The sequence below is a fragment of the Rhinoderma darwinii genome, chromosome 1, assembly GCF_050947455.1.
Source record: "Rhinoderma darwinii isolate aRhiDar2 chromosome 1, aRhiDar2.hap1, whole genome shotgun sequence".
Classification (NCBI taxonomy): Eukaryota; Metazoa; Chordata; class Amphibia; order Anura; family Rhinodermatidae; genus Rhinoderma; species Rhinoderma darwinii.
Window position 1 is genome coordinate 458,077,953 of NC_134687.1, and position 14,819 is coordinate 458,092,771.

Below are 14,819 nucleotides of genomic sequence, written 5' to 3' on the forward strand. Positions count from 1 at the left end.
CACTTCTCCTGTAGCGGCATCCCCGGCCATAGAGTCGGGGATTCCGCTGCAGAAGTGAGTGACTTCGCTGTGTCCATATATGGACAGTGTAGTCACGCACTTCTCCTGTAGCGGAATCCCCAATCCCCGGCCGGGGATTGGGGATTCCGACTCCTACAGCGAGCAATAAAAGATCCTCCTCCTCACATGGACTCTGCACTGTGAGGAGGAGGAGAGAGAGTGCGCGAGCGACGGTAGACCCGGCCATCACTCGGGACATATTCCGGTGATGGCCGTGTATTACCCGGCCCCATAGACTTCTACGGGAGCCGGGCGGCCGGGCACCCGGCTGAAAATAGAGCATGTCCTATTTTTTGACGGGCGGTTTTCCCGGCCGTCAAAAAATCGGTCGTGTGAATAGCCCCATTAGGGGTCTATTATTCCTAATGCAGCCGGGTGCCGGCCGATTTATGAACGGCCGGCACCCGGCCGGGAATCCCTGTCGTGTGAATCCCGCCTAATGAAAAAACTTTTGACCACATGTGGGCTATTTCCGAACTCGGGAGAAATTTCTTTACAAAAATTGGTTGTTTATTTCTCCTTTATCCCTTGTGAAAATGAGAAAATGCAACATTTTAGTGGAAAAAAATTGTGATATTTATTTTCACGGCTTAATTCTAATAAATTTAGCAAAAGACCCGTGTGGTCTAAATGCTCACTGTACCCCTAGAAAAATTCCTTGAGGGGTGTTTCCAAAATGGGGTAACTTGGGGGGTTTCCACTGTTTTGGTCCCTCCAGGGCGTTGCAAACGCGACATGGCACCGAAAAACTATCCAGCAAAATCCGTTCTCCAAAATCCAAATGGCGCTCCTTCCCTTCTGAGCTCTGTTGTGGGTCCAATCAGCAGTTTATTACCACATATGGGGTATTGCCGTAATCGGGAGACATTGCTTTACAAATGTTGGGGTGCATTTTCTTTATTATTCCTTGTAAATATAAAAAATTTCTGTTTTTTTCAGAAAAAAAGTAGATATTCATTTTTACAGACTAATTCTAATACATTTAGCAAAAAACATGTGTGGTCAAAATGCTAACTATACCCCTAGATAAATTCCTTGAGGGGTGTAGTTTCCAAAATGGGGGTCACTTTTCGGGTAGTTCCACTGTTTTGGCACCACAAGACCTCTTCAAACCTGACAAGGTGCCTAAAATGTATTCTAAAAAAAAAAGGAGGCCCAAAATCCACTGAGTGCTCCTTTGCTTCTGAGGCCTGTGTTTCAGTCCATTACCACACTAGGGCCACGTGGGATATTTCTAAAAACTGCAGAATCTGGGCAATAAATATTGAGTTGCATTTCTCTGGTAAAACTTTCTGTGTTACAAAAAAAAAATGAATTTCGGCAAAAAAAATAATAAAATTTGTACATTTCACCTCTACTTTGCTTTAATTCCTGTGAAACACCTAAAGGGTTAAAAAATTTGTGAATGCTGATGCGAATACCTTGAGGGGTGCAGTTTTTAAATTGGGGTGACTTCTGGGGATTTTCTAATATATAAGGCCCTCAAAGCCACCTCAGAACTGAATTGGTCCCTGAAAAAATAGCCTTTTGAAATTTTCTTGAAAATGCGAGAAATTGCAGCTAAAGTACTAAGCCTTGTAACGTCCTAGAAAAATAAAAGATCGTTCAAAAAACTATGCAAATATAAAGTAGACATATGGGGGATGTTAATTAGTAACTATTTTGTGTGGTATTACTATCTTTCTTACAAGCAGATACATTTAAATTTAGAAAATTGCTAATTTTTGCAAATCTTCTCTAAATTTTGGTGTTTTTCAGAAATAAATACCAAAATTATTGACCAAAGTTTTTTGACTAACATAAAGTACAACATGTCACGAGAAAACATTCTCAGAATTGCTTTAATAGGTAAAAACGTTATTACCATATAAAGTAACACATGTCCGATTTGAAAAAATCTGCTGTGTCCTGAAGGGCAAAACAGGCTGGGTCCTGAAGGGGTTAAGGCCTAACGTGTGCCTAACTGTGATCTGTGGGTAATGTAAAACTTTTTTTCTTTCTATAGGATTTTGATCACCACTGCCCCTGGGTGAATAACTGCATAGGGCGCAGGAATTATCGCTATTTCTTCCTGTTCCTGCTGTCTTTGAGCACACATATGGTCGGGGTCTTCTCGTTTGGCCTCATATTTGTCCTGCACCATCTGGAGGTTCTCGGAGAAGCACACACCAGTATTACGTATCCTTTCAATTCACAAGAAAGTAGAAGTCCTTCCTAGTTGACCTTCTGTTACCAGTTTGACAAACATAATAATATTTCACGTTAATGAGTTGTCTTTGCTTAATTAGTTTAATATTGCCATGTTTATTCAAGTGAATTCTGGCATTTTTCAGTATATCCCAGCCAGAGACTAGTTGGCGCAGTGTTGCATTGCCCTGAAAACAAATACCAAGCACTTTTAATGTTGATATTAGTAGACCTGGTTAGATGATGTCAGCAGATGCTCGTTCTCTACTTGTATTCTAGATGTTCATACAAACTACGCTGATTATTGAGCTCCAAAATTGGCCCAGTCTTAAAAGCGCACAAAATGTTATTCTGTTCTGTCTAATATCCTAATCCAAACAAAAAGTGGGAAAAAAAGTGTGTTTTCGTTGTTCTGCTTCGTCACAAGAGCACAATAATGAAAATATCAGAAGCTCCAGTTCCGTTGTATGATGGACACCATCGGCGCCATTGACTTTAATGGGTTCTGTCGGGTTTCAGTCACGGTGTCCTTGTTTTTAAAAAAAAAAAAAAAGCCTTCATAGAGAGGATGAAACGTTGTAGTGGATGTTGGATGAATAAAACCACGTTTTTTTGAGTGCTACTTCGTTCCTTCTCTTCTATTGATATATTAATAACCTGTAACCTCATTAAATGCTATTATTAAACAAAAAAATGTCAATGGTCTTTGGCGGTTTTTTCAGCATCGAAGCCATGTTAATATTTTTTGGGCAGCACACTTGTATGCCATGTGTCCAACAACCAAAGGGTTTGAGAGGCAAAAAATCCCTGGTGACATTTATGAGGAGTCGATATGGCAGTATAGTGAGTACTTGTCGAGAAATGCTGTGCACAGTACTGAACTAAAAGCAGGATATACCTGGTGTGGTTTATGTAGAAAAGTTAAGATCACTAAATCAAAAGTGCAGATATGTAAATCACCCGCACCCAGGGACCCTCTTTTTCAGACAAAGAAAATGTTAGGCTTTCAAATTCCCTCAAGAAGAAGTTTTATTTTAGGGTCTAATGACCTGGTTTTGTAAAAATTGTTAAGAGGTGTTTTTTTTTGTTTTTTTTTTGTTTTTTTTTAAATAATTGTGGAAAACGGGAAAAAAAAATCCTTAGCCCATGGGTCCAGGATATCAGTCATGTGTGTGGCTGGCCTGTTTTTCATTCCTGTTATTGGTCTCACTGGCTTCCATATTGTTCTCGTTGTACGAGGTCGCACCACCAATGAACAGGTACCAAAATCTAAATCTTCTAAAAACATTCTAACCTCAACTTCGTTAAATTACAATAAACGTATATATCTGCTTTACGTGTTCTCTTTAAGGCCCTGTTCACACTGAGCTTTTTGCAGGCAGAAAAATCTGCCTCAAAATTCCTTCAGGAATTTTGAGGCAGATTTTGACCTGCCTGCACTCTCTTTGCTGCGTTTTTTGGCTGCGGCCATTGAACGCCGCGGGCAAAAAAACGCTGCAAAAACTGCTTTCCCTGCTTCCCATTGATGTCAATGGGAGGTCAGAGATAGAGACATGGGCACACCGCTTCTTTTTCCCGCTCGCAGGAAAAAACTGTGTGAACAGGGCCTAAGGAGACTTTACAATGTAACAGAAGTCTTCTTTTGCCTCCATCTATAAACTGTTGGTTAATAATCCACAAACATTTGTAACTTTTTTTTTTAACCATTCTAATTTAATTAAATACAAGGGGAACATCCACAATATGTTTTGACTCTTTAACCATTTAAATTTAATTCTTGCATTACATCTATATTATTTTGCCCAGGTGACTGGAAAATTCCGGGGAGGAGTTAACCCTTTCACCAGAGGATGCTGTGGTAACATACAACATGTTCTATGCAGCCCATTATCGCCAAGGTAAGGAGTTCTATGGCCCTAGTAACTCTCATGCCTTCTGTGTTTATGGTATTGCCGGATATGTCTTACCACTCATAGCGACTGGTGAGATGCCTTACTTTGTACAGTCAGCTTGAAGAAGAGTTCTACCCTAAAGAGGATTTCCTATGACGTCCCCTTCTGTTATTTTGTTTTATGTTTTTGTTAGAGTTGTATCTAGAAAGCTAGAAAACAAAAAATATGCCTGCCATTTCAGCTCCCATAGGGTTTGTTGTCCAGATTTTCTAGACTCTTGAATGGCTGGTTATGCTGAGAAATCACTCTGGGTGATGTATTGCTAAATAACTTTCACACGAGGCAGAATTGTTCAACACATATTTGCAACTGCTCTGTTCATCTGAATCAGGCTTGCAGAAACCCATGCACGCAGAGGCGTAGCTAGGTTCTCCAGCACCCGGGGCAAAGATTCAGTTTGGCGCCCCCCCCTACCTCTTTCCCGACATCTCCTTCCCCCTCACCGTGTTTGTTTTCTCTACCAATCGACGTGTCATTTCTTTTCCACATTTCTTTTTATGTAACGTGAGCATAAAAACATTTGTACATTTTACAAGCAATATGGTTCTATACACAACACCAGAACCAAGCTCAGTACATATATACAGCCCCAGAACCAAGCGCAGTACATAAATACAACACCAGCACAAATACAGCTCAATTTAGTGCAACCCCTGCCGTATAGGTGTGTACGGCGTAAAACTACAGCTCCCAGCATGGCTCGAACAATGGTAAGGATATGCTGGGAGTTGCTGTTTCACAAAAAATAAATCATATCATAATCACACCACCCATCATCTCGCTGCAGATCATACAGTGACTACAGTGCTGATTAGAGGCAGAATAAACATTTACATTAAGTGGCTCACCGGTGACGTCTCAGATTCTAGTTATTTTTCTCCATCCGATCCAGACCTCTATGATGACTTCTCCCGGTCACAGCCCATTTCTGCAGTTTGCCGCTCACATGTCTTCAGCTTCTCACTTTTCCAACATTTCTGCACCTTTAAATAAATATAAAGTTATCATTATACCACACACTACGCCCCTAAGTATAATAGCGCCATACACTGCACCTCTAATTATAATAGCACCATACACCGTGTCTCACACACACACACACACACACACACACACACACACACACTGTGCGCCCTGTAGATAGTGCCTGCCATAGAGCCCCCTGTAGATAGTGCCTGCCATAGAGCCCCTTGTAGATAGTGCCCCCATATAGCCCACCCCTGTATATAGTGTCCCACAAATAACTCCCCCTATAGTGCTCTACAGATAGCCCACCCCTGTATATAGCCCCCTGTAGATATAGCCGACCCCTGTATATAGAGCTCTACAGATAGCCCAACCATGTATGTAGCCCCCTGTAGATATAGCCCAGCCCTGTATATAGTGCTCCACATATAGCCCCCTGTAGATATAGCCCACCCCTGTATATCGTGCTCTACAGATAGCCCACCCCTGTATATAGCCCCCCTGTAGATATAGCCCACCCCTGTATATAGCCCCCCTGTAGATATAGCCTACCCCTGTATATAGTGCTCCACAGATAGCCCAACCCTGTATGTAGCCCCCCTGTAGATATAGCCCACCGCTGTATATAGTGCTCCACATATAGTCCACCCCTGTATATAGTGTTTCACAGATAGTCCACACCTGTATATAGCCCCCCTGTACATATAGTTCACCCCTGTATATAGTGCTCCACTAGATAGTCCACCCCTGTATATAGTGCTCCACAAATAGCCCACCCCTGTATATACTATATACAGGGGTGGGCTATCTGTGGAGCACTATATACAGGGGTGGACTATATGTACAGGGGTGGGCTTTCTGTGGAGCACTATAGGGGGAGCTATTTGTGGGATACTATATACAGGGGTGGGCTATATCTACAAGGGGACTATATCTACAGGGGTGGGCTATTTACAGGGGGACTATATCTACAGGGGGACTATATACAGGGGTGGGCTATATCTACGGGGGGCTATATCTACAGGGGTGGGCTATATCTACAGGGGTGGGCTATATCTACAGGGGTGGGCTATATCTACAGGGGTGGACTATATACAGGGGGACTATATACAGGGTTGGGCTATATCTACTGGGGGGCTATATCTACAGGGGTGGGCTATATCCAGGGGTGCTATATCCAGGGGTGGGCTATATACAGGGGACTATATACAGGGTTGGACTATATCTACTGTGGGGGGGGCTATATCCAGGGGTGGGCTATATCTACAGGGGTGGGCTATATACTATATAGCCCCCCCCCCAGTAGCTCACCCCTGTATATCGTGCTCCATAGATAGCCCACCCCAGTATATAGCCCCCGCGTGTAGATAAAGGCCCCCCGCGTGTAGATAAAGCCCCCCCCGCGGGGGGGGGGGAGGGAGGAGGAGGTGGTATGTGTGTAACGTGTCCTAATAATCTACAATGTACACGTTTTATATGTTAAAGTAAAATGCATGGGACTAAAATTTCTCAATCTAAGAACTGGTACTATCCCTGAAGTGTGTCAGAAATGTAACTAGCTTCTGTTGTGTTTATTGCCTGGATATGTCACTTTTATGATGATCAATAAAGAGACTTGAGTCGTGTTAAATGTGGTTTGCTCATTGTCCGTCACCATACTGTATAACAAGAGAATTTCTCTTCTTCATAAGGTATGTGGTTGAACCAAAGAAGAGGCCACCGATCACACTGAAGCCTCCATTTATACGTCAAGATCTGTCAGAAAGACAAATAACAGTAAAAATAAGCGACAATGGTATCCAAGCTAACCTACACAGCTCCAAGGTTAATATCATATCCAATGAAATGTGTCCCTTTCGCAGTCTTGTATTATTCCAACTCTTAACTTATTTATATATATTTTTTTTTCTTTTCAGTCAAAAGGAAGTCTAGACGGCCTAAATGATAAATCTCTGGATATTCAACCACCTCTTCCTCCTAAAATAGACCCAACCAAATATTCAGAAATGAAGGGAACCCTGGGAAGTAGTGAAGGTAAAAGCAAAAGTCCTCCGAGAACTGCTTATTATAGCTGCTGACCAGTGTAATCGAGTAGTCGGGAGGAATTTTGTGTCTCTTTTTTTTTTTTTTCTTAAACCGCCTAAACATACCATCAGCTATTAACAGAACCTGGTAATACAGAATAGTTTGCGTTGGAACAGTTACTGGAATTTTGCACAAGTGTTTGCTTTATAATTATGAAATGTTAATGTATTCTTTCACAGACAGTGGACTATCGCCAAAAATGATCGGTCCCCAAACTCCAGCCATGTATAAATACCGACCAGGATTTGGAGCAAATCCCAAAGTACACTACCACCCAGCGACAGAACAGGTAAAATTAAAAGCCACCATTGTATGCAGACTTAAATGAATTGTAAAGGTCATTGCCAAGGTGTCTAAGAAGCTGAACGTTAGGGAGACTACTCGCTCAGAGAGGCACTTTTTCCCCCCGACCCACTTGTGCAGATTCTTCAGGTTCAGTTTAGAGTGCGCTGAATTTCCTTGCATGTCAGAATAAACACCAGTACATCTAGTTTTACTGAGATTAGTGGCATGTGATTGAAAACTGTTGGTTGCTTCTTATTGTCTCCTTGGTAACGGACTGCGGTCTGTCAGCCAGGAATCCCTGAAATGTAAAAAAAAGGTGGAGTGAGAACCGCACACGGGGTCTTCTAAACAGCTAGTGTACAGAGAATATGCACCAGTCAATCCCAAAGGGTTCGCTCATAACCATCCAAAGTTTTGTCAAGGAGTAAGAGGGTGTCAGCATTTCTTCAAAATAAAGGGCTTTATTTTTACAACATCCTACACTAGCGACGTTTCGACCCCAAATGGAGTCTTTTTCAAACTTGCTCCTTGACCATGCAATGTAAAAAAGTGACTGTTTGTCTGTTGCCTAGGAGCAAGTGAGAAGCAGCTGGCAGAATTTTAAATGGCCGCTAATCTCAGGGAGACTAACACACGTTAAGGCTGCGTTCACATCTGCATCAAGGCTCCGTTCCGACGTTCCTTCAAAATTTTCCATCGGAACGGAGCCCTGACACAAACGGAAACTAGAGGTTTCAGTTTCCATCACGATTGATTTCAATGGTGACGGATCCAGTGCCAATGGTTTCCATTTGTCTCCGTTGTGCAGGGGTTAAGTCGTTTTGACATTTATTTTTTTTTTATTACATCTTCCTCTTCCTGCAGACTCTGCAAATGTTCAGAAACCTCCTCCATTTTTAGTATTCGAGTAATTCACACGACCGTATTTTCATCTATTCCGAAATACTGTCCGTAAATACGGATCCGTAGGCATCCGTATTTCATCCGTATATACGGAAGGGTGCACATCCGTAGTCGTCCGTATTTACGGGCAAGAATAGAACAGGTTCTATAATTTTTTCAGGTCAGACACCCATCCGTAAATATAGTGAAAGGTGTCTGTAATTACTGTAAGTAATTACTGATGAAAAATCTGGTCGTGTGCATGGAGCATAACTGAGGAGAGAAGAGGTCGGGAGGAGCAGAGAACACAGCTGCAGTCTCTTGACCTCCGCCTATGTTTGTAACTCATGATGTAAGGAGAAGCAGCAGAAGGGAGACTTCTGATTGATCAGTGCATACAATTCCCTTCTCCAGCTCCACACCAGGAAGAGCACACACTTACCACATAAGTGATGAAGAAAAGACCTAAAATATTCCAGTTACACGTTTCTGGCTGCACGATGTCGAATCCACACTTACAACATAGGTACACTTTAAAGAGGCTCTGTCACCACATTATAAGTGCCCTATCTCCTACATAAGGAGATGGGCGCTATGATGTAGATTACGCTGTAGATAACGGGTTACAACGAGATTACGCTTCCTCTGCTGTAACTACCACAGACAGAGTAACGAAGTTCAGGGATTGTGAATAGACATTCCGTGGAATGTCTATTCACTGTCTAAACACTTCAGTATTGTTAATGTGTAAGTAGGACAGCACATAGCGATCTAAAAGGATCCCTATGCGCTGCCTAAATGAATGGAGAGGAGTGCATGATGCTGATTGGTCAGCGCCATACACTCCTCTGTACAACGCCCACTTGGTCTAAAGTAAAAATACGCCCACTTGGGCATTAAACAACTCATTAGCATAAATCTAAAATCACTAATAAAGTGGTGAAAACAGATTGTTTTTTTAAAATAAAAAGCACTGCTGTCACCTACATTATAGCGCCCATCTCCTTATGTAGGAGATAGGGCACTTATAATGTGGTGACAGAGCCTCTTTAAGGCTACATTCAAAACTCCAAGCCTTGTATTATGGAAGCTCAGATAAGTTACACAGTCAGCATTAAGCAGTTAGCGCACATAAATGTTTAATTAGGCTATGAATTGTAGCTCTCCATTTTCAAATAAAGGGATACGATTTTCGTGTTCAATTTTCAAATTGAGATGTAAATGTTTACGTCAAATGCTGCAAAAGCTGTCGATCTATTTCAGATTGCTATGCAAGAAGGACTAAAGGACTGTGTGTTCTTGGAGGAAGACTGCAGGAATCATGATTACCAATCAGAGCCCAACCTGGATTTTCAAGAGTACCGCAAGAACTCCCTCCATAAGTCATACCAGTCATCCCCGCTGCAACTTGACAATTTCACTGCCAACTCGCGTTCACTGAGTCTAAAGAATTCTGGGCGTCGTGAGTCCGAGAAAATTCCTCTTCAGATGGTAAAATCAGAAGGTGATACTACTACACCATACAAGAGTGTTTTTTCCCCTAACGCCTTGTCTAACCGTAATGGGAGTTTATCTTATGACAGTTTGCTCAACCCAATGACTTCAGCATCTGGTAAATGCACTGCACACACTGCCGCTGGTTCTGTGGGATACCATTCACCATATATGTCTGCCAAAATGTGCCATCTAAGAGGAGCAGAGCGACAACCAGCTCAAAGTTTCAGTCCTGTATTAAGCAGGACTGCCGGACATCAAAGAGAGCCTTCCCCGGTGCGCTATGACAACCTTTCCAAATCCATTATGGCCTCAATCCAGGAAAGGAAGGAGATGGAGGAAAGGGAGAAGCTGCTACATTCTCACACAGATTCTGTTTTTGCAGACTCGGGGGTCTATGATACCCCGAGCACATACAGCTTACAGCAGGTCAGCTCACTCTCGGAGAACCAACGTACTACTTCAGGCCGGTATGGTTCAAAGGACAATCTTTTAGCAGGGGGGGCTACTAATTTCAGCTCCAGGAACCCTATTCTGCAGTCCTCTGTATCCTCTCTTTCTAGTGGAGTCTCCAGAGCTCCTAGGACTTCCACCACATCTTTACAGGCTGATATGGCTAATAACAATATCCAGAGTCATCAGCCCTTGCAAGGACGGGTTAGTAATGGGTCATACAAGTCTCCTGGCCATCAGGTTCCATCTTCACCCTCTGGAATACGTAGGTCGCCCTCTTATGGGGGAGGGAAAGCTGTTACATTTCTCAATACCATGGAATTTGTAGAAGGAGCTTCCATGGCCGTTCAGAGGTAAGAATATCTCCTATGCTAAATACTTCATGACTCAATCAAAATATGTGCTCCAGACATTAATATATAGGTTTTGTATGACCTTCCAGCATAGATCACCAGTTAAAGTGGGGACCAAAACATTTGTTTGTCTATGGTTTCCACTTTTGATTGGTTCCTTCAGTTTTCTGGGGGCATTCTGCGGTTTTCACTAAATATACGAATGAGAAACACTTTTTTATTTATTTTTATTTTTTTTCGTCGTTTTGTGTTTTTTTTTTAATTATTGCTCTGGATTATGACACCGAAAACCTACTGAATACACTTTTAATAATAATTTGGGTTTTAGGACAATCTAAATCCACCAGATGACCTAAATCTATTTCTAAATAATATAGTCTATAGTAACGGTTGCATACATAAAAATATTTAACCACCTTTAGGATACTGTTATATAGTTTGTAAAGGAGAACCCCATTCTTAAGATAAAACTTCGGAAATTGTAAACGGTAGATTCGAGTTCTCTGGGAAACCACAAAAACGAACTTTCTAGGAGATGCGGCACTGCAGTTACTAGCAATGCCAGTAGAACTTGCCTGGATCCGGTTGCGTAGCTCGTGGTTTGTGAGTGGGGTACCATTCACTTTCTGTTGAGACCAAAAGGTTCGAAGAGTCTTAAAGAGGCTTTGTCACCACATTATAAGTGGCCTATCTTGTACATGGTGTTTTTTATTTAGAAAAACGATCATTTTTTACGGAGTTATGAGCTATATTAGCTTTATGCTAATGAGTTTCTCAATGGACAACTAGGCGTGTTTTACTATATGACCAAGTGGGCGTTGTGGAGAGAAGTGTATGACGCTGACCAATCGGTGACCAATCAGCGTCATACACTTCTCTCCATTCATTTACTTTTCAGATAGCGATATAGCTATATCGCTATCTGCAGCCTCATACACACACTAACATTACTGCAGTGTCCTGATAATGAATATACATTACCTCCAGCCAGGACGTGATGTGTATTCATTCTCCTGACCACTTCTGTAGCGTCTCTGTGATTTACAGCATAGCAGGCGTAGTCTCGCGAGATTATGCTGTAAACTGTCATTCACAGCGAGATCTCGCTGTGCTGTGCTGTAGTCTCACAGAGACGTGCAGAGAAATGTGAGAATTCTGAATACACATCACGTCCTGGCTGGAGGTAATGTATATTCATTATCAGGACACTGCAGTAATGTTAGTGTGTGTATGAGGCTGCACATAGCGATATAGCTATGACGCTGACCAATCAACGTCATACACTTCTCTCCATTCATTTACATTGCAGACAGCGATATACACTCCTCTGTACAACGCCCACTTGGCCAAAAAGTAAAACACTCCCAGTTGTCCATTAAGAAACTCATTAGCATAAAGCTAATATAGGTCATAATTCCGTCAAAAATGATTGTTTTTCTAAATAAAAAACACTGCTGTGATCTACATTACAGCGCCGATCACATCATGTACAATATAGGCCACTTATAATGTGGTGACAGAGCCTCTTTAAAGGTGGCCTAGTAAATTAGAAGTTGGGGGTGGTTTGATTTTTCTAAACTATGCCAAAGGAAAATTTGTCACCTTCTTAATGGAGTACTTATTTAAAGGATTACCGTATTTTGTAATATTAAGATAATTCTGAAGGCTAACATTTGAGGAAAACCTAATCTGCATGTCCACAGCATAGTACAGGAAGCAGGTGACAGAGTTTTCAGATTTGACTAGAGTTGCTCTTTGAAGTATTATATGTAAATTAATGAGTAACACTTTTAATTGTAGTATCTGGTACCGTGTTTTTTTGTTTTTTTTCGTCTTTTATGTACATACACGATACGTAGTGTAACCAGATTACATTTTTAAAGGTTTTTGTTTGGGGTGGGGGGGGGGGGGGTGAGGGGGTTGCCAGTAAATTGAAGAAGTTTAATTTTGTGGATGCAAGTTTCCCAAATTTTTGTTGTTTAATGCCTGTATTAACATTGTATGTAACATTGCATCAAATACAACTTTGCTTTTCATTTGGAGCTTGACTAAGATTAACCCTTTCCCGCCGCAGCCATTTTTAGTTAATTTCATTTTTCCTTTTTTTTTTCCCCCGCATTCCAAAAGCCATAACTTTTTTTTTTTTAATGTTTCCGTCGATTTAAAAGGGCTTGATTTGAGGGACGAGTTGTTTTTCATGGCATCATTTAGTGTAACATATAATGTACTGGGAATACATTTTTTGTGTTGTATGGGGAAAACTGCTATTCCTGCATTATTTTTTGGGTTTAGTTTTTGTGGCGTTCACCGTGCCGTAAGAACGACATGTTAACTTTATTGTGATTAAGGCGAAACCAAAATTTATATCGGTTGTTTTTTTTTTTTATTGTTTTACTACTTTTACAAGGAAAAATTACTTATTCAAAATAAAATTAGTTTTGTGTTGCCATATTCTGAGAGCCATAATGTTTATTTTTTATTTTTCCGTCAATTAAGCAGTGCGAGGGCTTATTTTTTGCTGGGCAGTTTGTATTGGTACCATTTTTGGGGTAAATAAGACTTTTTAAACACTTTTTATTCCATTTTTTGGCAGATTAGATCGCCTGGGGAATAGGGATGTCACGATACCAAAATTTGGACTTCGATACCGATACTTCATTTAGTATTGCGATTTCGATACTTTGCCAACAGTAATAAAAACAAAAAAAGTTCTTCCATTTTCTGATGTGAGGCGCGTGGTGTGATGATGAATTTAACCTCCATGTGCCTCACATTAATAGTAGTTAACCCCATCATGTTTCTCAGTCATAATGGGTTAATATGTAAGGTACATGATGGGGTTAATTACTATTAATGTGAGGCACAAGGAGGTTAAATTCATCACACATTGTGCCCAACAAGAATTGATAGAAAACCGTTTTTATTCTATTTTTTTTACAGCGTACATATCATAAATTATGCAAACAAATTGTTGTGCAGGTTATTACGGCCGCGCCAATACTGAATGTGTATTTTATGTATTGAGACTTATTTTAATGTTTATTGTAAAAAAGGTGTATGTGTATTTTTTTTAAATTTAACATTACCTTGTTATATGCCAGTACATTATCCTGTGTACTGATAGTACACAGGCAGTTTTTAGGACATACCTATGTATGCCCTAACAGGAAATATGGTAGGACAGCCCTGGGGTCCTTCAATGGACCCTGGGCTGTCTGCCCATATATGGTATGTCCCTCAATCGCGTCACAGGAATTCCCTGTGACGCGATCCAAGGGGCATCCCCCCTTCTCATTTTCCCCTGAATGCTGCAGTCAGCTTTGATCGCAGCATTCACGGGAATAATGGCGGAGATAAGAGGTTTCTCTGTTCTCAGCCATTATAGAGCGGGGCTGCGGCTGTGTAATACAGCCATTGCCCCGCTCCTGACAGGTAGTGCGTGTGCGGTCAGCATGAGGAGATGCGGCCGGCGCTGCACTAATGAGCGGCGGTTCAGGCACTGAAGACAGAACATAGGGGTGTTTTGTAGTGCGCCCACCATGTTCTGTCTTCAGTGCCACCGCTCATTAGTGCAGCGCCGGCCGCATTGCATCATCCTGACCCCGCACACTTGTCAGGACTCAGGAGCGCGGCAATGACTGTATTACGTATCGAAATACATGAAACAACGGTATCGAACCGTTTGGGGATGCAGAGTATCGAAACAGTATCGAAGTTTCGATGCATCGTGCATCCCTACTGGGGAAGTGATGGCACGTCAGAGGGGGCCGTCCCCTTGTTCTAAAGGCTTAGATGCCGCGGTCGCTATTGACCGCACCGCCGCATCTAAGGGGTTGGACAAGCGGGATCCTCCTTGTTGCAGTGAAATGTCGGCTGTAACAGCCGATACCCGCTTCGTACGGAGCGGGCTTAGCCCGGGAGATCGCTTCATACTTCCCCTTGCCCCGCTGGTCTAATGGTTCATATTACATTCCACTCTCCTCCGCATCGGTAACCGCTCAGTTCGTGCCAAGCGTAAATACTAGCGTAGATGCATTGTGGTACCCAAGCTGATGCAGTAAAAGGAGCGTGGAAGGTAAGTAATGACCTTCTTATTGCTTTT

General features: G+C 41.9%; 1 protein-coding gene across 1 annotated transcript in view; it reads left to right on the top strand.

Annotated features, from left to right (window-relative positions):
- The window catches only part of ZDHHC8 (zDHHC palmitoyltransferase 8), a 121,200-nt gene that overhangs the window by 67,481 nt on the left and 38,900 nt on the right, over positions 1-14,819 (top strand). The window contains exons 4-10 of the mRNA XM_075832599.1: positions 2,066-2,238; positions 3,404-3,506; positions 4,054-4,145; positions 6,857-6,989; positions 7,082-7,199; positions 7,430-7,539; positions 9,681-10,717. Coding sequence (XP_075688714.1) covers positions 2,066-2,238; positions 3,404-3,506; positions 4,054-4,145; positions 6,857-6,989; positions 7,082-7,199; positions 7,430-7,539; positions 9,681-10,717 — 1,766 coding nt within the window. The remainder of the gene's footprint in view (positions 1-2,065; positions 2,239-3,403; positions 3,507-4,053; positions 4,146-6,856; positions 6,990-7,081; positions 7,200-7,429; positions 7,540-9,680; positions 10,718-14,819) is intronic.